This window comes from Triturus cristatus, chromosome 4_2 (genome assembly GCF_964204655.1).
Source record: "Triturus cristatus chromosome 4_2, aTriCri1.1, whole genome shotgun sequence".
Taxonomy (NCBI): domain Eukaryota; kingdom Metazoa; phylum Chordata; class Amphibia; order Caudata; family Salamandridae; genus Triturus; species Triturus cristatus.
Genome location: NC_140586.1, coordinates 373,591,066 through 373,616,569, shown reverse-complemented (window position 1 = coordinate 373,616,569; position 25,504 = coordinate 373,591,066). Strand labels below are relative to the sequence as shown.

General features: G+C 44.8%; 1 protein-coding gene across 1 annotated transcript in view; it reads right to left on the bottom strand.

Moving 5' to 3' along the window:
• The window catches only part of LOC146833914 (potassium channel subfamily T member 2), a 1,568,236-nt gene that overhangs the window by 1,106,280 nt on the left and 436,452 nt on the right, over positions 1 to 25,504 (bottom strand). The window contains exon 6 of the mRNA XM_085599924.1: positions 23,478 to 23,537. Within this exon, the coding sequence (XP_085456050.1) occupies positions 23,478 to 23,537 (60 nt within the window). The remainder of the gene's footprint in view (positions 1 to 23,477; positions 23,538 to 25,504) is intronic.

Here is a 25,504-nt window from a genome sequence, read left to right as displayed (position 1 = left end):
GGTCAAAACATTGCTCCTGAAGCATTTTGCCTGACCGGGATGTGAAACACATTTCGTAAGAATGGTTTTACAAAGAATGCATCCTACAGAAAGCAATTGTCTTGAAGGTGATGATGGAAAATTTAGCAAGACCAAGAAAGATGGAATCATTACATGACAGAAGGGTCATTTATGGCACAGTTTTTGCCCATAAAATATACAGGATACAAGAAAAGACTGAAAGAATTGAGAAGTTTAACGTCAAGACTCCTGTGATGAGCTTGGATTTGAGTGTGACTTAACATCTAGGGAGCAATGCTCTTTCTGAACATGTGCACAGATTCCTAATTATTATCACATTTTATTTTTTTAACAAAAATGTTATTAATTTTTGTAGTACCAAGTGGGCAGGTCCCAACTGAAGTTATTCCTGTACAAGGCAGAATGTAGATACTGTAGGTACTGAAACGTTTCCCCCCCCAAAAGGTCTGCAGAACATCAGACCAAACTACCCCTCCCGTCCCTCCCGTCCCTCCCCCCCACCCACGCACCACGCACCCCATGAAGAACAGGATATATTTATAATGAATCAGTGTCCATCCACATCTGTAATGAGCCAACATAGCAAACGGGTGAGCCGTTTACCACCAGCTGCTCGAGAGGGTCCTGGTTTGTCTGTGGCGCAAGGAGGGATAAGTCTATACCACGATATGTAGCCCACCGGGCCCAGATCTTCCCATGTTTCTGTGGACAGCCCCTCACCTGAAACATCGCTATTTCGGCTGACATACATTTATCCAGTGCATTTTTCCATGTCGCAATACCGGGGGGAGATGTAGCTTTCCAATGTTGCGCAATCTCCCATTTGGCAAGTGTGAGGCCCAAGAATAGGAGGTGTCTCTTATATCTATTCCCCCCCGATGTCCTCAGTGCTGTGTAGAAGTGTCAGTCTAGAATTCGCTAGGATGTCCCATGCCAGTACCCGCCTCAAGCATGCAAAAACGCCCGACCAGAATTGTTGTAGGGCCCCTCAGTCCCAAACCGTATGAAGGAACGACCCGTCGTGTGAGTTACAGCGGAGACAAATAGGGGAAGGAATGGCTCCCATCCTCCATAGATGGAGGCGAGTAAAATATATTCTATGGATATACTTGTTTTGAATCAGCCGGTATCTAGTGGAGACAGCAGAGTACCTGGGGCTAGCCAGCGCCTCAGCCCAGTCATCATGTGTCAGGGCCAGCAGATCCGCCTCCCACGCCGCCCGGGTCCGATGTATGGTAGTTTTGGAGTGTGTGGTGAGGGTCTGCCAAATTTGGCGAATTTTGTGGGCTCCTAACTCACCCAATAATCTACCCTCCAGTGGATGAAATTCAGGCAGGAATGTGAGATGTCGTATCAGGGGATACAGGGCATGGCAAAGCTGTAGATACCTATGGAACTGGGATTTGTGTAGGTCAAACTCCTCCTGCATACTCTGGAAGGACTTAAGCGTGGCCCCCTGGATTATTTCCCTAAGTGAAGAGATCCCTATAATATCCCATCTGCGGCACCCCTCCAGGGTTGAAACCGGCCGAAGGTGAGATCCCTGCCAGAGGAGGGTGGCGCCGGTCAGCATGCCCCACCATCCCATAGACCTGGACACTCGCCTCCATATCTGGATCACCATCCGGCAGGCCGGAGGGAGCGCGTCCAAGGGCAAATTACTGTATAGTAGGTGTAGCAATGGAGTATCTGCCAGGAACAGTCGTTCCACTGCATAGGCTGGGTCTGCCTGAGAGCTGTACCACCATTCATTAATTACCAAGAGCTGCGAAGCCCAGTAATAGGCCCGAACGTCAGCCGCTGCAATCCCACCGCAGTATGTGGACTGAATACACGTCGTGAGAGCCACCCGGACTGCCCCCCCACAGGAACCTAGCGCATTCATTTGAATAAACCACGACGGGGGTTAGGGTATGGATAGTTCTGTAGCCGGTACAGCAAGCAAAGCAGGGACACCATTTTAAAAATGGCGGATCGACCATATAGCGAGAGGGGGAGGTAGGACCACACCGTTGTTTCGTCACGCACCGCTGGGAGTAAGGGAGCTATGTTGTGTGACCACGCTACATCGGGACATTTTGTGATATACACTCCAAGGTATTTGAAGCCCTCATCTGTGATGATCAGCTGCGAGGCCCAAGCCTGGCTCCTCTGCTCTCCACAAATGGGAAATAAGATGGATTTAGATGGGTTAGTGCATAGCCCGGACGTCTCCCCGAATATCCGTAGTATCTGAAGTACCCGCGGCCCGGTGACCCAGGGATCGGACATGAAGAATAGAGCGTCATCCGCATATAACACAATCTTATCTGAGCACTCCGGCGTCCAGACCAATCCATGAAAAACGACATTGAGGCGTACCCATGCTGCCAAGGGCTCAATAGCTAAGGGGAACACGAGTGGGGAAAGAGGGCATCTCTGCCTCATTCCCCAACCAATAGGGAAGTGGGCATAATGATATTCGGCAACACCGACCGCGACGGTAAGGCTCGTAAATAACAGCTTCATGTAGGCACGAAAACGCGGCCCTAGATTGATAGCCTCTAGTAGTTTAACAAGGTAGGTCCAGCTCAAAGAGTCAAATTCCTTATCTATGTCTGCCAGTAGGACGGCTGCGGGGCGTCCCAAACGGTGTGCCTCTGCTACCGTGTTGTGTACCCACCGAATATTGTGTCTAGCGGAGCATTGTGGCATAAATCTGGATTGTTCTGGGTGTAACAGATCGCCAATACATGTGCGAAAGCGGTTGGCCAGAATCTTCCCCAGCAGTATAGGTTCGAAGTTTAGCAGGGATAAGGGGCGAAATGAACCCAGATCCTCCGGAGAGCGGCCCGGTTTGAGGAAGACGACTATCTCAGCATGCCGCAGGTCCACTGGCAGAATACCCTGTTCAGAGGCCGCGAATAGTGCCTTGAGCAGGTAAGGGCCCAAAGTCTCCATGTGCGGGCGCATGAAGTCGCACAGGAACCCATTCGGGCCCAGCGCACGTCCGGGGGCAAATTGGATAGAGCTGCCTGCAGCTCATCCAGGGAGATGAGCTGGTCCAGGGCCTCCCACTGGCCACCCGAGAGGCGCCTGGTGGGGGGAATGTCTGAATAAAAGGCATCTATGAGAGGGTCGGCAGAAAAGGCATGCACCACCGCCTCAGGGGACGCACAGACATCTCCATCTGGGGATCGTAATAGAGTGTCAGGGAAGTCCTGGCCTGACACAGTCTTTGGAACATCTGGCTGGACTTGTCGCCCCATTGGTAAATCCTATGTTGGGACACTAGCCAGGCCTCTTTGGCACTATCAGTGAGCAGCTGGTGTAGCTGCTGCTGTACATGTAAAAGATTATGACGGGCACAGGAGTCAGAGCCCTCTATCATTAGAGATTGTAAAGTGGCCTGTCTATCTTCCAATTCTTGAATCTGGGCCAGATGACGCTGTTTCTCCCCAGTATGATAGCTGATATCAGCCCCCCGTAGCGTAGGCTTAAAGGCCTCCCATAAGATGGTAGGGGACGAGGAAGTCCCGACATTGAGAGTAAAGTAATCGGCTATCACCCGATGCAGCATTTCCCTATACCCGACGTCCCTGAGCAACCAGGGACCAGGGAGACATACGTCACATGTAGGAAGTACGGCGGGTCTGCAGACGGAGCTTGAGCTGGACTGGCGAATGGTCCAACAGGCCCCGGGGCAGGATAGAGGTATGAAACACACTGTGTACATAACTGTGAGGGAGGAACAAATAATCCAGACGAGAGAGGGTGTACCCGGCTTCGGAGGGATGAAAGGCCCGCCATGTGTCAGACCAGCCCAGCGTGTGAGTACGTTTAGCTTAGACCTGGGAGGGGGAGTGTCCAATGGTCTGGCCCGCCACCAGTCCATGGGGCCCATCACGCCGTTCCAGTCACCCCCCAGAATCGTCAAGCCACCCGGGAGATCCCCCAACAGCTGTGTTATTTTTCGTGATGAATGTTTGGCCAAGTGGCGGGGGCGTAGACGCTCCCTATCGTGATCTGTTCCCCGGCTATAGTACCAGAGACATCCGTGAAGCGGCCCTCCGAGTCTAGCCAATGTCGTGTAATCTGGAGTGGAACCCTATGGTGGATTAGTACTGCCAAACCACATGCCCCCCCGTGTGAAGCCCGAATGGTACACCGTGGTGAACCCATAGCGGGAGAGGCATGGGGCTTTATAGCCCAGGAGATGTGTCTCCTGTAATAGTAGGATATCGGCAGAGAAGCTCTTCGCCATATGAAGCACCGCACCCCGCTTGACCTTGTTCAGTAGACCCCGCACATTCCAGGCAAGAATGCGAAGTTCCCCTAGTGGAGGATCACCCGCCATGTGGGGCATATCTAGTCCTCGGGGTGTGACGTATTAGATGATGTGGAGATGTTGGAATATAGTGGTGCATAAATGGTGCGTGAGCTGTCAAACAAACAACAACCAGCCTTCCCCAACTCCCCCCCATCCCCCCAGTTATCACATCTTTAAAGATATTATATTCTATTGGACTTACCTGCTCAGATGACCAGTTTGTAAAGACAAGCTTGAAATTCACAAAACATGGATTAAGACTTGTAAACAATATACACTCAAATGCTTTTAACCCCCCACAAAGATGTTTATGTATTCACTAATGTTTCTATGGAATAGGCCCACTGGTTGGATTGTCATACCTACAAGGCTGAAGAAAATCTATATCCAGGAAAGGACTGGAGAAAGAACACCCCAAAAAGTTGCGGGATTTCAACATGGGGAAAATATTGTACATGTGAAATTGAAGACACAGCAGTAGCAAAGACAATAGGTTTGTCTTTCGCAAGCTTGTGCAATGGTTACTTTTTCAATTAATTTTTTATTGCAAGCAAATGAAAAAACAAAATAAATAACTACAGGCATCTAAAACTAGCCAATATAAGCATATGCTGCAATAAACATTCACTTATGTGGTAATTTTACTAGTGATATTTTATAAATACCAAGCCTATCTTTTGCGACATTCATGTGATTATTATTGTTTTTGAAGGAGACAGGAATTCGTTATCAATTTACCAAGCACTCAAATTGGTGGCATATACGATGTGACAATGATGCTTATGTATTTTATAGCAGTGCCTTGAAAAAGGAAGCAGAAAATAAATCACAAATAATTGGGCACTTGAAGTGCAGATAAAAAGAAAATGCTGGTATTAAAGCGAGTATAGCCAGATGTGTCACTCAAGAGCAAGGAACTACTTTAAGCGAATTGTGCGATAGCTTTGTGCAGTCAGTTATTACCGGCATCATGAAGGGGGCTGACATTATGCCCCATGCTCTTTCCTGTGGTGGGAGGAAGCACAATGTGAATGACAATTCAATAGACCAGTCAATGATGGCTGCTGACCAAAAGCCATTTTATTTATGTATATTTGGTATACATAAAGCTGTATCAAAGGCAGACCTAAAAAAAGCTAGCAAATGCAATTGTTCTGTTTTTTACAAAGTACAGAAATGAAATTTACAAAAGAACTTCAGGGCCCGTATCTAGAACATATGTGCTAGCTCTGAGCAGAGCTGAGCTCCTGTTTTTATGTGATTACACTCTGAAGGAAATCTGCCTTTTGTGCATGGCCACCCTGGAATTTGTGCCTTTTTCTGTACCCTATTTTTCTGGCATTGATAGTGTCTGCACTGTGACACTGCTGTTCAGTACCACAGTACATGTTCTCTGTCCCTAAAATGCAACCGTTTCCCCAAATGTTGTCACTTAATTTTCATGCAAGGCTATGATAGATAGTGCAGCTAATGCATCAATGGCTTGAAAGTTAAATGGCATATGTGGGCTGCACTGTGCACTTACACCAGCAATATATATTACACAAATATATTGCTGCCAGGAGCACCACTGTGCTCTGGCTGAGCTGCAGTTTAAAAGGACTATATTGACACATGAGGGAAAAGTGCCTTTTTAGAGCTGGGTACTTAATATAAAAGCATTGGCATAGCCAATAGGTCTTGCTTTTGAGACCTTATAACTATTTAGTTATGCAGCACAATATCCTTTGTGCAACTGTTGCATGGCTAAACACTTATAAGGTCCCAAAAGCGAGACCTATTGGCTATGCCAATGCTTGTTTCCTTGGTCACAGCTGTGCTTCATGCGCTCTCCCTCCGGTCCTCACTCAGTCTTTCACAATAATTAGATGGTTATGCTAACACAATCATCTGTCGTGCCAGAAGATCTTTTAGGTTTCTGTATAAGCCAGGAGATATCACCTCTAGAGCAGTGCTTCCCATTCTTTTTAGAACCGCAAACCTTCACGACTCACCTCGCTTTAGTGAGCTTGAGGTGGGAGACTTTTTAATGTAACTACAGTGTTGTTTTGATAGCACACTCATTTACAGGCAGCACGTTATCCAGTGAAATGGCCACTAAATGTGTGCAGACATAGTTTTACTGCTAAAACTATCGCACACAAATCTGTATAACTAGTTTCAGTGGATATCTATCATGTGTGCATCACCAAATAAATCGTCTAAATTAGTTTTGATGCTATTAAAATCTTTGTGTTTCCGTAACACACTTCAGAATTACCAAAACATTTGCTTATTTTGCTTTTCTAACTGCTGAATGTGTACACTTCACTTTTTACAGGTGTTTACATTTTGTTGTTACAAAATACATCTTTCCTTTCACTCTGTAGTGTCCTGAGAAATGGGGCACTAGGACCCCGAGGAGGGCAGAGGGCAGGAGAGGTCACCGGACACCAGTTCCGGTCAAGGGGTGAGGGGCAGACCACAGGAAGCAGGGGGCGAGGCAGGACGTGCAGCATGCTGGCTGCAGATACATAACGATACAATAAAGAATAGAAGCTGACCTGGCTGTGTGGTGGTTATTGCTGAGACGCGACGCGACAACTGGCGACGAGGCGGGATCGAAATCCACGCGTCGCGGCGACTGTCGGAGCCCACCCGGTCGCGGAACAAAATTCGGAGCCAGGAGCCCACCCTGGTCCGAAGCGCCAGCAGAAGAAAACATCGTTGCGGGAGCCCACCCCGGCGCTGCTAACAGAAGTAAGAGCAGCGCGATAGTGAAACTGAAGGAAAGATCAAGATCCCTCCCGTGCGTGAGCTTTAACGAACTCTCACGAGAGGAGGCGGCCATCTTAAAGTCAGGCGAATTGAGCCAATCAGCGCCCAAGATAGACGGCGGCCATTTTGAAGGGTCAGGCAAAGTCCCGAACAGCGCGAAATTGCGCGAGAGTGTGGCGGCCATCTTGGAGTCAGGCGAATTGGGCCAATAGGAGCACAGGAAGGCCGGGAGGCCATTTTAGAGTCAGGCAAAAAAAGGAAAATAGACGAAAAACGGTCCAAATAAGGAGACGGTCCAAATAAGGAGAAAACGATAAGAAAAAGGTGCCAAAGAAAAAAAAAGCACCAGAAGAACAAGAAGGAAGAAGAAAGAAGGAAATAAGTACATAAATAAAACAAAGAAAGGAAGAATATGGGTGACGAAGAAACAAGGAGCACACAAGCTGTGTTCCGCAGGCCACTGCCATTTAACATATCGGAACCACAAGCAGGCATCAGATGGGAGAGATGGCTACGACAATTTGAACGATACATGCGCGCGACGGACGTCGCAGAGAGCAAACAATTAGATCTGCTGGTCAACCTTGCGGGAGACGAAATAGAAGACTTAATGATGACACTACCAAGTGAAAAAACGGCAGATTACAAAGGCGCAAAAGCGTGCCTCACAGAGAAGTTCGACCCCCAACGCAACATCGATTTTGAAAGGTACACGTTCCACACAGCATGCCAGCAACTAGAAGAGAGCATGGATGATTTCGCGACAAGGTTGCGGAAGTTGGTGACATACTGCGAATTCGATAAATTCGACAACGAAGAAGCAATACGAACGCGCCTCATCGTAGGGTGTTTGTCAGTAGAGTTCAGAGCACGCATCCTAAAAGAACCAACAACACTTGAGAAAATACTGACGATGGCCCGCACAGAAGCACGGGCCACGCAGCATGCCAAACAAATACAAATTGGAAAAGAAAAGGGAGAAGCGATGGCACATCGGATGACGGAACATTTCAAAAGGAACGACAACAGGGAGCAACAACATCACAGGAAACAAGCGATCACCTGCTACAGATGCGACCTTGACTTCCCACACGTTGGCACCTGCCCAGCAATGGGCCAGAAATGCAGAAAATGCAATAGGGACAATCACTTCGCAAGCACCTGCATGAGCAGGCAATTTAGGAACGAGAGGGGACGAACAGCAAGACAAGGGACAACAGGCACCAGACACGCCAGACATATGGAGACAGCAGAGAGAGGCTCGTCGGAAGAGTCGGATGAACAGACGACGGCTGGGAGAGAAGCACGGCTATACCTCATGTCCGACACACCCAAAGAAGGAAGACAGCAGGAACACATCCAGCTGGTGGAGAAACAGCAAATAAAATAGACGGCCACAGTAGACATCGACGTCGGGCGCCACAGAACAAAATTTGTGCTAGACAGTGGTGCCACATGCAACATAATGTGCATGTCCGAGTACGTGAAAATGAGAACAAGGCCAACGCTATCGCCATCAACAGTAGATGTGTTCACGTGGGGATCAAAGACACCAGTAGAAAACATGGGCAAGTTCACTGAGACGCTAACATATCAGGACGTGACGCTACAGGAAGAAATACATGTGCTGAAAGGGGACATCCCAGCGCCCTGCCTGCTGAGTAACGTGACGGCACAAGTCATGGGGCTGTTGGCGATGACGTACCACATGACAGGAAAAAGAAAACATACTGCAAGAATATCAAGAAATACTGCAGGGACTGGGGAAGCTAAAAGACAAACAGGTCACCCTACACATAAATGAGGCGGTGAGACCAGTGGCACAGCATCACAGGAGAGTGCCGATTCACCTACAACCGCAAGTGGAGGAAGAAATAAACAACCTACTGCAGCAAGACATAATTGAGCCTGCAGACGGGCCAACACCGTGGGTATCACCGATTGTGGCAGTCCCGAAGAAAAATACGTCCAAAATAAGGATCTGTGTGGACATGAGAATACCGAACACTGCAATATCGAGGGAACGTCATCCAGGACCTCATCTGAACGACATGATCAGCAGGCTGACAGGGGTGTGCCGATTCTCAAAGCTAGATCTATGCAAAGGGTATCACCAACTAGAGCTGGACCCACAGTCGAGGTACATAACAACATTCTCCACACACCTAGGACTATTCAGATATAAACGGCTCAGTTTTGGTATCTCGTCAGCGGCCGAAATATTTCAGGAGACAATAAGACAGGTGATACGACCAGTACACAACAGTTTCAATTACAGTGACGACATCCTAGTGTTTGGGAAATCGGATGGAGAACATGACAGCGCCTTAAGGCAAGTGTGCAAACAACTAAAGCAGGCTGGACTAACACTAAATGGAGAGAAGTGCGAGCTAGGGAGAACAGAACTGATTTTCTTCGGACACATATTCTCGGAAAAAGGGATGAGGCCTGATCCCAGCAAAGTGGAAACGCTAAAGAAGACAAAGCCACCGTCAGATGTGGCAGAAATAAGGTCATTCCTAGGCCTGGCAAGCTACTGTGCCCGATACATACAAGACTTTGCCACAGTGAGCACGCCGCTGAGAGAGCTAACGAAACAGGGCCAGAAATTTGTCTGGTCTCAAGAATGCAATGAGTCATTCGAAGAGATCAGGAAGGCTGTGATGACGGTGGAGCACCTCGCATACTTCGACCCTCGGCTCTGCACCGAGCTGACGGTTGATGCCAGCCCAGTGGGGTTGGGTGCAATATTAGCACAACACCTGCCGGGAAAGGAGTCACCAAGGAAGATTGTCTCATACGCCAGCAAAAGCTTGACAGACATTGAGAAGGCGTACTCTCAGCCGGAGAAAGAAAGCTTGGCGGTGGTATGGGCATGCGAGCATTACCTCATGTTTGTGTACGGAAAGCCATTCACCATCATCACAGACCACCAAGCACTAGTAACAATTTACGGCAACCCAGCAGCAAAGACGCCGCCTCGCATTGAGCGCTGGGGCATCAGACTAATGGACTACGACTTCAAAATTGTCCACAAACCTGGGAAAGAGCAGCATCCAGCCGACTACATGTCACGGCATCCACTGCCACATGCAGAAAAAAAGGCCTCAATGGCCGAAGAATACTTAAATTTCGTGCTAAAGCAAAGCACGCCGGCACCAGTAACTCTCACAGAGATAGAGAGAGAAACGGAAAAAGATGACACACTCCGAGCGGCCAGAGAAACGACGAGACAGCAAAGATGGAGACATATAAACAACAACTGCACATGGAAGGGAGGAGTACAAAAGGAGGAGATGCTGGCCCTACAGAAAATAAGTGGGGAGCTCTCGGAGACAAATAGCGGAATCGTAATGAGGGGCACCAGGATAGTCATTCCAAGTTCACTACGACGCCAAGTGGTCAGCATTGCACACGAGTAACACAGGGGCATTGTGGCGACAAAAAAACTGCTGAGAGAAAAGGTCTGGTTCCCGGGGTTAGATCGTCTAGTCGAAAATACGATCGCGGCCTGTCACCTCTGTCAAACGACGGGTCCGCCTGCAAGAAAAGAACCACTGCAAATGTCGGAACTACCAAGAGCAGTATGGACAACAATGGCCGCTGATTTCTTTGGACCTCTAGACGCGGGAACTTACCTACTGGTCATAATGGATGAATACTCCAGATTCCCGATTGTGCGATCAGTCTCCTCAACGTCAGCAGCCGCAACGCTACCTGTTCTAGACGACATATTCGCAGCCTGGGGCTCGCCGGAGACGTTGAAAACGGATAATGGCCCTCCGTTCTCAGGAGAGGAATTCCGAAGGTTCATGGCTTACCTCGGAATACAGCACAGAAAGGTAACACCACTATGGCCGCAAGCAAACGGCATGGTCGAAAGATTTATGGGAAACATCAAGAAGGCAGTTCAGAGGGCGAAACTGTCGCAGATTTCCCTAGGCCAAGCACTATGCCAAATGCTGAGGGATTACAGAAACACGCCTCATGGATCGACAGGGAAATGCCCGGCGGAGTTAGTACTAGGGAGGACAAGCAGAACAAGGCTGCCGCAGATAGAAGGACCGGCCGCGCCGGGGCACGAAGGCGTGGCAGCAAAAGATGAGGCAGCCAAGAAGAGAATGAAGGAATATGCTGATGGAAGACGACATGCCATCAAATCACACCTCCATGAAGGAGATACTGTCATTGTACGACAGAGACAACAACGGAAGTCGGACAGTGCATTCGCCCAAGACCCATTGACGATAACACAAGTAAAAGGAACAATGATAACAGCAGAGTCAGACAGCAGGCGAATCACAAGGAACAGCTCACACTTCAAAGGCTTGAAAGAAGAAAAAGAGGAAGAGCACGTGACAGGCACCGAAGGGATAACAACAACAAGGGAGTGCAATGGAGCAGGTGTCGCAGAAGCAACAAGGCCAAAGGAGGGCCAAGGACAGGTGGAGAGGCCAAGAAGAGACATTGTGAGACCGAAGAGACTAATAGAAGAAATGTGAAATGCCGCTCTAGGCAGCATCTCACGGGTCACATCAGTCGACAGTTCACATCCTGCAACTGACTACAAAAGAGACTGTCCCATTTTATTACTAACGAATGCTACTGTCGTAATGCCTTTGTGACAAAGGGGGGAGATGTAGTGTCCTGAGAAATGGGGCACTAGGACCCCGAGGAGGGCAGAGGGCAGGAGAGGTCACCGGACACCAGTTCCGGTCAAGGGGTGAGGGGCAGACCACAGGAAGCAGGGGGCGAGGCAGGACGTGCAGCATGCTGGCTGCAGATACATAACGATACAATAAAGAATACAAGCTGACCTGGCTGTGTGGTGGTTATTGCTGAGACGCGACGCGACACACTCTTTCTCTACCACAGCAAGATTGTCACATAATTACCTACTTATCTGACTACAAAGTGAGGAATTTGTAAACACCAACCCTCATGTTAAAAAACATAAGCAGCAATTTGTCAGAAGACCTAGCCTTATGTTCGATCTGTCTCTGAAGCGCAGGTAATGTGACAGGATAAAGACCGAATTTAAAAACTTCTTTATTTATTGCTTAGACCTGTGGCACCCACATAGCTGCCAAGGTTTCAGATGTGTGGCATTTTCATAATTTCAGTGTAATTGAGTGACATTCAATGACTGAGTGACACTCGCGAGCTAAATGAAGCGATGAAGACAAGAAAAACTAAGATTTGAAATTACCCCATTGGTGCTATATGAAGCTTAGTGCTAATGTTTGCTCAAATGTACTTGCACCGAGGTAGTGCTGACATGTCTGTACCTTGCTGTCCTGGCTGAGAGGCAGCAAAAGCAGGTACATGGCCTCTGTACATGGCCTCTGTACGGTGTACTCAAGCCCTGGTTTCAATTAGTGCGGTTAGAAGTGGTACTTGGCCACCATGTTTGTAAATGCTTGCTTACTGCTGGTGCACCCCACAAACTGACGGTCGGTCCAGGCTGCGAGATAGCAGCCGTGGTCTCAGCTGCTAGGAGTCCTTATTAGCATCACTGACTGCTTGAACCGACCAGTCCGCAGCGGCACCACACCAGTGCAGCCTGAGAAGAGCAGTGACGGGCTGCTGAACAACTTAGGAACCGAACTACCGCCCTCTACTGACTCATGTCTTGACTCTGCAAATGAATGGACAATGTTTGTCACGTGACATGAATGCCGCTGCAGTCAGTGAGCGCAGCTGAGCGCAGCCTGGCAGGCGCGAGTGGACCCATGCCTGCGATTTCATGAAAACTTTATAAGTACAAATTCAACAGTAGTTCACTGCAGTGTTGTTGCACACTGCGACCGCCAGAGCAGCACGAGGTCCGTCATACTTTGCTCATCGTGCAATAGCAATGTTCCCGTTTACCGCTTGTCAGCAACTTAAGAGGGCGCCATAAGGTCAGGCATTGCTAAAGTTAAAAAACAGACTCTTCAATCTGTTTTAAAACAAGCATTGACCGCGCGCGCGCCTCGTGCTCAAAGTTAAAACAAACAAACAGGTAGAGACTGTCAGAGTCAGGGGCACACCCAGGAGAGCATGCGCACTGCACACTGCACTCGTGAACTTACTGAACTGCTTGTCATCCTTTGGTTCAGAGTTACTCGTACTCGCCAGGTGAGGCTGCAACCAGGGCCCCAGAAGATATGCGGGAGGCGAGGTGGAGGTGGGGGAGGAAGGAAGGCATGGAGGTTGGCACAGCACAGGGAAGGGAGGAGGGGGCAAGGAAAACAAGCGTGCATGCCGCATGAGTGGGGCACGCGTGACGTCAAAAGTAGGCTGGCAAGTGGGCAGGAAAGCAATTTTAACAAGCGCGCGCCGCGCGAGTGGTGCGCGCACGCTGTGTGAGTGGGGCGGGCGCACGACAGCAAAAGTAGGTTGGCGAGTGTTGTGCGATGCGGTGCGCGCGGCAAAGGAAAGCCATGGGGCTGAAAGCTGGCGGATGAATGCGTGCACGCTTGCATGAACGCAAGCGCTAGGCCAGCCAGCAGCACTTTCAAAACTCACCTACAAAATGTCTCTCCGAGCAGCGCATGCGCGCTGACTCAGCGAGACCTAATACAAATGTGGCATGACATATAGTGGAACTAGAATGTCCTCACAGTGAGTTATTACCCAAAACTTTTTTTCACTGTTTAGGTATGGCTGAATTGTTTATGAGCAGCCCTAGAGGTAAATAGAATCAGTAATTTGTATCTGGGCTAAGATAAAGGCAGGTAAAATGATTCAAAGTTGTTATCCATTTATTTTCAAAATGTATATTCAAACGTGAAAGTAGATTTCTGATAACTCCAGGGCATAAGTAACTTTCAAAAGCATACTTTGTGTTGCCTGACAGAAAACCAATGTTACTCTCTCCTCCCCAGAGACGAAACACATACTCAAGGCTGGGAGTTAAGATAATGCCATTGCCTTTTTGCCTAGGATGGCAAGTGTGTTGTTGATAACTTTCCACCTACCAGGAACTAGTCATCAGGGAGAGGGACAGCAACAATTGTCTCAATACAGGACAACCTTCACATTGCTTCCTATGACTAGGTCCCCAACTTTCTGTCCCCAACCCCAGCAGGAGGAAAATTGATTTTGATCCTAACAGAGAGGCGTGCACCACATCTAATCAGGGAAAAAGGCAGAGGAAAACCAAAGCATGGAGAATGGGGTTAGCCATTTTTGTCTTAAGATTTCTGAAATTATTGAGTTAAGCCAAAGAGGAAGTGATTTCAGTGCAGGAGTGACTTTCCCATTGTCTAGCTACTGGTGGGGTTCTTGTTTGTAGCTAGTAAGAGAGGTAGAAAGGCTTGTCTCCATGTTGGAGCTGTGACTAGAGTCACCCAAAAAAGCACATAGAAATCTGTAAACATTGGAGTGTACCAGTGCCACAGTGGAAGATTAAGGGCAGTGCTTTACCTGATGCCATGTGCATTTTACATACGATTCAGGCCTATTTGTATGATGAACACGACCGAAAAAATTCTTTAGTGTGTGTATGTTAAAATCTTAGGGCTCGATTCACAAAAGTAATTTAACACAAAATCCAAACTTTACGACTTTCGGTATTCACAGAAGGCATTTAGGAGTACTAAAGTTAGGATTTTGTCTCAGTTAAACTTAAGTTTTGGTCTTAAAATAAAATTAAGACAAACTTAAGTTTAACTGAGACAAAATCCTAGTCGTAAAGTTAGGATTTTGTCTCAGTTAAACCTTGGTTAATGGAACAACTAACGCAAAAAGCTGCTTTTGTTTAATATGCGGATATATTGAAAATGGCACAAAGCTCTACTGTGAAGCACTGCATTAGGGAGCAAGAGCTTTGCTCACACCATAAAGCACAATGCTTGTTCTAAAGCTTTGAAAGCCAGCCTTCAGCTTGAAGGGGTTGAAGGTTCATGGAAGCCACAAGTGACAGACACTCGCTTTAAGAAGCTGTATAACAAATTGGTAAAAAATATCATTCTTTTGCTTTGGACAAACACAACTTCAGCAATGGAGGTCACTCCTGGCTTGTTATAAATTCCTACAGAAGGTGTCATGCCCTGAGACACCTATCAGAATCCTACACAGCCTATCATAAAATCAGATCAATACAGCTTCGATTAGGCTGCCTGCTATAACTTGATTTTCTACCTAAATGGGACAGGAGACAAATGTGCACCTACAAGCTGGAATCTATGGCTCACCTTATATGGACCTGTCTGCGATTACTGTTGGAGTGTAAATTCCTTCTTCACGATATTATTAATCAGTAGTGCATTAATTCATGCAATTACGTTGTGCTTGTTAGGTGAGCATCCCCAGGGTGTGGCCAGAATTAGTCAATATATAGACATCACAGACAATCTGTTAGCGAGAAATGAAGTTTAAATAGCTCTCAAGAAGAGGTTATGCAGCAGATTTTTCCAATTTTCTTAAGTCATCTGACTCTTAACCTCCCACTCAGTAACTGCCAGAGGCCTTGTGGATAAAGCCTTTTGGAACCATTTCTCATTGACTTCTGCATTCTGTTTTTAAGCATTTCAAGCATTTTATGAATTTTAAGTATGGATGCGTAACATTGGTCACATAGGGCCTGATTTAGATCTCCGTGGACGGGTTACTCTGTCACAACGGTGACGGATATCCTGGTCTCCAACCTATACATTCTATAGGATATAATGGGATTTATATTTTGGCAGACAGGATATCCGTCACCATTGTGATGAACTAACCTGTACGCCAAGATCTAAACCAGGCCCATAGTCTTAATGTCAGTTTTATCAGTTCGAATAGTGCAATGCCTATATTTTTACAATAATAGCTAACATTACTCACGCTAAAAGGAATAGACAGAAATGCAATAACAAAGAAACTTCCATTCTGCTGTTTGGTAAGCTATGTGTAGTGAGCAACATTACAAGGCAGTCCTGCCAGACCTGATGCTAATGTGGAAAGAAGCATGTTTTCCTACAGTTGCTTGCCTTTCGGATATGTCTCTAAATCATTGCTCACGCTGGTATGCAGATATGACAAACTCCACAATTACTTGCCCTCTGCTTTCCATATAGAATCAGGCATAGCGAGATATAAGAATTTGGGATGAGAGGTGGGGAGACATGAATACTGGTTGTCTAGGGAAAAATGCTGGAGAGCCAATATCCACCTGCAGGCCTGGGAGCTTGCTAGAGGTATGTGGGGATAACACATGGCTTTGCATAAGGTACTGAGTGAAAATACTAAACATTTAGCCAATACTATAAATAGGAAGCTCATAACATTAAAGATATACATTTTAGGTATGTTAGCCTAATTGCTACAGACAGTGGGGATGTGCAATATAAAATGTTTCGGGTTTTTTTAAAAATAAATCTTGTTTTACATTATGGTTGCTGAGATTAGAATAATAATTTCTATCATTCTGATACAGAAGGTTTATATGCTCATTAAACAAAATAAATACCCTATTTTTACAAACATCAATTGCTGTATGTGTCTGCTGCTTTCAGCGGTCTGGGTAAGGGTACACAAATCTACATATAATTTCTGCATATAAGAGCTTCTCTGGCAAAGTTGTCTGACTCATGACACTTTGGATCTTGATGAACCCAACATGTCATAAAATAGAATGAGAGACGCCGGCCTGGTTTTTCCTCCGAAGGGGATGTAATAAGCATGATCCTCTTGGGGCTGAGGACATCTTTACTGGTGTGCTGTTTGGTTTTAGTGGTTCACAACATAACTCTGCTCCTGACTTCCTGGCCTCTATAAGAAAGCCCAGTTTGCTTGTTACTTTTCCTTGTTTTGGTTCTGGTGCAAAAGTGGTCCTGGGTGTCCATAAACAGGAAGTGAGCTTAGACTGAAAATGACCTTTAGATTTCCATTGCTCCTCTGGGCATATATTGGGCAATTTCTCCCAAAACTTTAAAAAATCATACAGCTGGTTCCCGTCATCGGATGTAACCATTTGTATGCCTTACACCTCCTTAAATATTTATTTGTTGAACTAAATCGGTTTGGAAATCTTATTGTGTTGTTTCTTGGCTTTTAAAATTGTTGGTACATTTTTAACTCTACATGCATTTCTCTCGGGAATTGCCTGGCACTTGTGTGAGAGCTAACAGGGGTTTAGTAGAGTTTCCCTAGAAACTGTATTTTAGACTAACCAAGGTCTGGGTATTAATCTGGTGAGGGCAACACCACTCCAAATGAATATCCCACTTTCTGACCCACTATCAAAAGCGCATCATTTTCACTCAGATTTTCTCTGAGTCAGTGAAGGAGCTGCACACAGCACAGACAGGAAGCAGTGAGCAGTAATTTCCTGTCTCTGAACTGTGCTTTCTGCATCGCATACACTACCTCAAAGAAGTTTGGCGTATGTACTTTAGACCGTGCAATCACATAAAACAGGCTATTGGTCCTGCTGTATGCCACCACAATTGCTCATGATATATCCCAGCATGTACAACTGGCAGAACTATGACAGTAGCAACTTCCCACAAGCACTCCTGGAAAACTATTGTGAATTAATTGGAAGTCAAAAATCAGCTCCAGGTTTAGGAGTAAACCTATGAGATTAGATATAATTGGCTACAGCAATCCACTGGCATAGAAAGATGGACAGTATTCATCAATACAGGACAAGGTCAGTTAGCAAACACAATAATGATCACACTAAGATGTCGATTTACACATTTTTTTCTCAGATGTTTGTATGGAGCAACGCAGCAATAAATACAGCGCCTACTTATCATACATTATAAAGCCATTGGGCGCAACACAATATTGCATTGTGCTCCCAAAGTGCCCATTTAGGCCATAATAAATCTACTCCTGGATGTTGTGAGTATAGTATTTATTAAATGCAGCCCCGTGCATGTAAGCTTCTTTATTTATTTGAGGTATTAGTATTGGGTATGTTGACTAAATCAGAAGTAAAATAAAGTATTATGAGTATATGAAAGAAGGTTGGCAGATCAGGAATGGTGAGCAATAAATCATCTGCATATAGCAGGATTTTTGAAATCTCACTTTTGTATGGATGCCCACAATTCTAATTGGGTTAATTTAGTTCCACGACAAACCTCTACTCTTCTGCTGTAATATAATGCACATCTGAACTATACGATATTTTGTAAAAGGAGGTGAATGCATACAAAACATCTGGGGAAAGTGTGATTATCATGGATGGCGGGTATTGCTGTTGATGCATCCATTTGTCCAAGAGAGATGAGTTAGTGCACATTTGACCTTTGGGATGTAAAGAGAGTTTAGGGCCTCTGCAGTTCATTGAAGAAGTGAAGAGGCTCTTGTGCTTTCTCCAGTTCTCTAAGGTTATGATCCGTAGGGTGTGGTGTGTAGACACGAGACAATGATCAGGAGGGGGCCTCAATATTTGACAGTTTCAATCTGCTTCATTTTTTGGGACGGCTGAATCTCACATCATCTGTCCTCCCTTAGACACATTCAAGACCGACCAGTAAGTCTGTACCAAAGAGCTTGAGCCCATGTCTTCCATGAGATAGATTTTAATGTGGTCCTTCACCCCTTTCTTTTCAGCTGTTCCCTGGTGTTCCCTGACCAAGCTTCGTGTGCTGCAGCTAAAAGGCCAAATTCCATGGACTGGAGACTTGGAGCGTAGTTCGAGAGGGATCATTCAAGTATCTCACACCTGGAAACATCAAGGAGCAGTGAGGATGTAATGAGGACATACTCTATTCATAAGTGGGAGCCATGCCTGCACAACAGAGTTATGTACTCTGTCTGTCAAGATTGATATCTTCCATGCATTAATGTCTATTGTTCTCATCAGGTCACCTAGCATGGCCAGGTCATTGGAATTACTTGAGTCAAATACACAGACCAGTCCAAGTTTGTGGTAATGGTGTTAGAGAGTTGTGGTAGGACCACTTGATTTACCACAGTGCTCAATGTGAGAGCCATATGCTTTGGTAGATAGCTCCTTCTCTGATGAAGAGCAAATGCAAAGTTAACATGGTCTAATTTTTACAGTACAAATATTACAAAAAGAGCCGAATATGTTTTAGCAAACTGTCCTTGTGGCTTTCAGTGTTTATGCAGACATTCCATGAGCACATCCATACTTGTAGCATGTTGTTTCCCTCAGATGTGCTATCTACCTTTGCAAGCTCTCTATAAAGACATTAAAAATAAACACTTCTAGAATCCAGCTGATCGCACGGAATGGGTAAAATCTATCCAAACACCTCAAAATTGTTCCATTTTATTACAGCTCTAGGATTCTGATTACGAACAGTTGCAGTGGTCCAAAGAAATATTGTCCTGATGTTTCAAAAACTGACTGGTACTGGCACCAGCTAGTTTCTGCTGTCTGTTGCATGAAGCAGATGTTGGTTTTACAATGATTGTTTGATCTACATGGTTTTACAATGATTGTTCGATCTACATACTAATGCAAAATTGATGTAAAATTTGTAAAATATATATGTCGTGGTTCGAGGAAGTCTTAAGACTCAAGCCTCAAAATATAAACCAAATCAGCTTCAAATGAAATAATGATCATTGGATTAATGTTAAATGTGCATTAAAATAATCATAGCACATTTAACTTTTACCAATGTAAAATAATGTATCACTGTATATAAATGCGAGGTTCGCACCAAACACCAATAAATGCAGAAAAACTTGCACAAATCTATTTTTGCAAGTTATTTGGCCTTTAAGGGTTATTTTGTAGTAATACGAAGAGTACTGAGCGTGCTCAGGTATTTAGTAGCTTTCAGAATTTCAGCAAATTTTCCGAGCCTTTCTAAATGAGGACAATCCTGTTACACTATCTCATGCCGAAAGGGATGTTTCAGTCAACGGTGTACATACAAGTGCATTGTATTGTTTTATATTATATTTTAACATTTGTATAGTCCTTGCCACCCCCATATGTGGCACTGAAGAACTTACCAACAAGGATAGCAAGCTACATCTTATAGGACGAGTGTTTGAGAGAGCGTTTGTGTCACCCTAGAATCTCAATCGGAAAAATACTACCACTAACATGGTCAGATCACAATGCCATCTTCTTCAAACTCACTTAACAGGAGAACGATAGGTTACAGCTAACAATTTTGCCTCCTGTTAAATTTAGGCCATGGCATAAAATCAGGCGAGAAGAGCTAATAGAGCTATTGGATATAATTCCACCGTTACCAGGGCCTGATGTGAAAGAGGCAGCTGATAAATTGGATGGATGGATCCGATCAGACATTGATCAGTTGGCCCCGTTAAGATTAAACAAACAACAGCAAAAAAGGGCCTCTGCCCCTTGGTACAATCCAGCTCTTAAAGCCATAAAAGTCAGGTGTAGGCACTTAGAGAGGGGCTGGAGAGCAGATTGTAGCAAACAGAGTAAATTGCCCTATAAACTCGCCTTAGAGGAGTACAAGGAAGCCCTTAAAATGCAAAAGAGATCTACTTTACTAATAAAATCGATGGGGCAAAAACTCCTCAAGATAGCATTTAAGACGGTCACGGCACTATCCAAACTAAATCAAGAAAATCAATTTGTTCCAGACCAAAGTTTCTTTGACAAGATGGCATGCTTCTTCCAGACGAAAGTACAGCTGATCTATAATGAACTGATAGGGAAATCCCCAAGCCTTTGTAGTACCAGCACATTGGAGCTAGCTAGCTTAAACAGGCTAGCCACGGCAAGTCAGTTAAGCAGGTTTACCCCTCTATCTACGGAGAGAAAAAATTACCTGTTACTTGCAACAAAATCTGGGTCCCCAACAGACCCTTGCCTGCCAGCTACGATACATTTGGTCTCAAATAAAATCAGTAACAAACTTGCCCCACTTCTAAATAACATCATGAGCTCAAGAATGTTCCCCTCTTCTTGGAAGAAGGCATGTATCAGGCCAATTCTAAAGAAACCATCCATGGATCCCCTTGTGGTTGAAAACTATCGGCCCATATCTTGTCTACCATTAGTGACTAAAATATTGGAAACATCTATGAATCAAGACTTAGTGGGCTACCTGGAGTTTAATAATGTCTTAGACCATTCTGAACATGGCTTTAGACAGCACCACTCCACTGAATCAGCCCTAATTATGGCCACCCAGTAAATACATAGGCAACTGGATAGCGGAAGAAAGGCCATTCTAAACCTACTGGAACTTCCAGCCGCATTTGATACAGTGAACCATGAGGTACTGTTTCAAAGGCTGAAGGCAATGAGAATCACTGAGGTACCTCTTAAACTTCTGGCCTCATTCCTCGAGGCTGAGGAACAAAGGGTGTGCTGGGACAACTATCAATCAGAGAGATTGTCCCTTCCCTGTGGAGTTCCCCAGGGGTCAGCTCCGTCCCCAACACTTTTCAACATTTATGTGACACCTCTGGCTGAGCTAACCAGAGGACATGGGTTCTCTTTGGTGTTGTACGCTGACGACACGCAACTCGTCATTTCCATCTCTTCAAATGCAGACACCATCGCTGGGAAATTCCATAGCTGTCTAAAACACATTATGGATTTGATGCACCAGAATTACCTTAAACTAAATACGGGAAAAACAGAAGTGATGAGACTAGAGCATCCCTCTGGAACCAGAAATGGTGGCCGACAGAGGCAGGTCAATGCCCAGTACCCGCAGGAAAAGCCAGGAACCTAGGAATCTTGTTGGACAATCAACTAAGTTTCTCAAGCCAAATGAATCAGCTTACATCAGCCTGCTTCTTTCAACTAAAAGTCCTACAGAAAAATGTTCCATTCATCACCCCGGAACTACGGATATCAGTTGTTGTTGCTCTGATCCTTTCACAGATTGATTACTGCAATGCCCTCTTTATGGGCATTAACAAGCACCAATTGTCCAAACTACAATCTTTGCAAAATGCTGAAGCTAGAATATACATCCCAAAGTTCCATCACATCTCTGGCAGCATTAAAACCCTCCACTGGCTGCAGGTGCAACAGCGAATCAAATTTAAAGCTCTGTGCCTGGTACACAAAGCCCAGTTTGGCGGAGGAGCACCTGACATACAGAAATTATTTCTGCAGTAAACTCCTCGGCGTAATCTTAGATTGGCTAACAAAGGTCTAGTCCAGGTACCCAGAATACAAAGAGCCAGTTGGGGAGGTAGAAGCCTGACATATCGTGCGTCTAGGTTATGGAATGAATTACCAGACGACATCAGACTCCAACCCTCCAGACCTCGGTTCAGGAAATTGACGTGGCTATTTACAAGGCAGAAGTAAGCCACTCCTCCTGTGCTAAACCAGTGTCCTGTTACAGCGCCTAGACGCCTCGGCATTTGTGCCCTCTATAAGCATAATACTTACTTACTTTTGAGCCTATATTGTAAGTTCTTTCATTTTGTGCCTGCTGACCATCAACATGTGATTCGCAGTGCCTGGAGGTGTGATGGGTGAGGGTTAGCTTAGCCACAGGGACAGCAGGACGTTGTATGGCTTTACCACAAAAAGGGGGCAGTCAGAGAAGGCTCAGTTATCCATATAGTGACATGTGCCAGGCAGAGGTGCTGTCACATGAGTAAAAGGAACCAGTAGGGCAAGAATGGGAATTGGAGACATACGCAGTGTACATGCACCATTTGATTGTATTTTTTATTTATATTTTTTATGAAGGCAGGGACACTGCCTACTACTGATTAAATACACCCTATGAGGGAGGAAGGAAGTGGAGGAGCAATCTAGGCTGGCAACCTGAGCAGAAACTACTGAGACTGTGAAAGGCCCAGATTCCAACTATTGGATAGATCCAACAAAGGCAAAATATTGAGCGGGGGCTTCATGCATCAAAACCCTCTCAAGTTCTCAAAGGTTCTCAAAGGGGTATGAGCACCAGCCAGGTGAGCCTTAGTTTGGTGGTGGCTCCGACCCCAGCTACTCTATCACCTTACACATGGGGGTGAGAGATGAAGCAGTTGATAAGTTGCTGTCCCAACAATGCAAGAACGAATTGCCTTATGTTACCCTGCTGACTGCACCCCTCCATACGAGCCCAATACCTTTCTTCGATTCCAGAGGCCTTCATTCTTTCTTGTTCACAGAAGGAGGCGTCCTCCTGATCTTCTAGAACAACTTCCTCTTCCAGTATTAGTAGTCTCATTTCAGATTTAAAAAAAGACAATGGGGCAGATTTATGAGCCCCTTGCGCCACTTTTGCGTCACTTTTAACATGGGAAAAGTGACGCAAAAGTGGCGCAAGGGGCTCATAAATCTGCCCCAATGTGGATAAGGGAGACTTACCCCGCTCCCGTTATTTCGGCGAGGATAGCAGCATTGCAGTGATGTGGTGGTTTTAAATGTGTTCTGTGCTAGCCAGCAATTTATCACACTAAATAACATTCTTTGCAAACATAGTTGCTTGTCAATAATCCTTTTCTTAAATAGTTTTGTAATAATGCTTACCTTGTAGCTCAGATAACTCAGCAGCATAGTTTCAAACAGGCTGATCAAGGCCACTGTAACCTAAAGAGAAGACACTTGCATTACTGATCGATAAGATTGCGGCCAATTGTTAACTCAATAAGAACTGATGCACTGAACACAGACACAGAGAAATAGAGATTTAAGAACTGCCTATCTTAATGGCTCATGATCATATGACGCCTCAAACTGAATTTAAATCTAGAACAATGACTTTGAGCAGCTAGCAATCTTAAACAGTTATATTTCAGAAGATCTTACACACCAACATCGTCTGCTATAAATATCTTGTCCTAAATATTGTTCACAAAAATGTTATCCTATTGCGGGTAGATTTTCTATTAACTTCGATCGGTTGCTATTTTTGTAGATGCGATTCAGCACACAATATTTATGTCGGAGGATTTTCTGACATTGAAATTCTGGTAGCAAACCTCTTAAACGAAACCTATTTACCCCAGACTTTCTAGTTTAATTTCCAGTAGAGCAAAATCATTTGCGCCTTCTCATTTTCCATCTCAGCTGTGAATTGCTTCACTCTCTCGCTGGTACCAGTTGCTTGTTCTATGTTTTTTAAGTTTTGCATAAGGGCGCTTGCCCGATTGATGGCAAATTATTCCTCACAGCACACAAGAACAGACTGGTGGCTGGAATGTAACATTGCTATAGTATGTAAGTGTCACGGCTCAAGGAAGGAGTTTTTATTTCTCACGTTGTAATTCACTTTCTTTTTTTGTACCACGGGCTGTAGTATAAAGAACTATTGGTAAAATGGCATTTGTATGACTAAGGCTTTTGTTGTAATAGGCATGTGGCAATCTATGGTAACACATATTCCTAAAAGGTAATTGTATGGAAATAAAGTAATAGAAAGAAAGATAAACATAAGTACATAAATACACATTGTTTGTAAAATTAAAACAGATTGTGTAGTGGTTGCTGTTACTGTTGACAAATTGCAAAACATCTAATTAATAAGTCAGAAAATAATATATCAAAACACTGATTGCACGGTGAAAGAAGTTGCCAAATCAACGTGTAACATTTTCTAGGATTTTTTAATGGAATTCAGCAACATGAAAATAAATGAATATTTAGTGAGATTTTTCCTGTATGCTGAACCTCATGTTATTTGTGTCGTGCTGGTCTTTCATTTAACAAAGTAATGCATTCTGGGAGTTGTAGTATTCATTTGGTTCAGTGATCTAAAACATTTAAAGACAATTATTAGTAAAAAAAGAAAATCCATAACAGGTACATCGTCTTGGGCTTTAGCGTGGACTGAATTGAACTGACAAACCTGTTTGCCATGTCGGTCCTAAACATAGGAAGATGCTTAATTGGCAGTGCACATCACGACTGATCATATCAAAGAGGTAGGTGATCAGTTCAAGTAGGACAATGATTGAATGGGCATGGAGATTGAAGAATTCTATCAAGTATTAGGAGCGACTTCACTTAAAAAAGACTAAGAATTGATTAGGCATTGGCACCAATGGGTCACCAACTCAAATTTGATGTATTTAATTATTTTTACATTTAGTAGTTTTAAATAGTGTATGCAAGCCCTACGAGAATTGAATTGCTTTACATAACGACAAGAAAAAAAGGGAACACATAAGATTGAACAATTACATGTTTAAATTATAACCATCAGGAGGAGTTAAGGAGAAAGAGTATATACAATAACGATAAGGACAGTTTATATAGATATACTATCAGTCATAATATAAACAATTCGGACTAGGAAAGTAGTCAGTAGAGTCACAATCCATCTTTCCTTTTTAGTTTTAATGTTTTTATTTTTTATTTGATTGTGGTATTTATGTGGTATTTATGTGATGAGATCATGACCACACGGATAGTAGAGTGCCTCACGTAAAACAAGTTACAAAGAAGTATCAGCCGCATATATAGGTCTCTAGTCTATATGTAAGACAATGCCTACACCTCAACCAAGAGAGAAAAGTTGCAATTAAACAAATCCCTATCTGTTAGTCCACATGTCC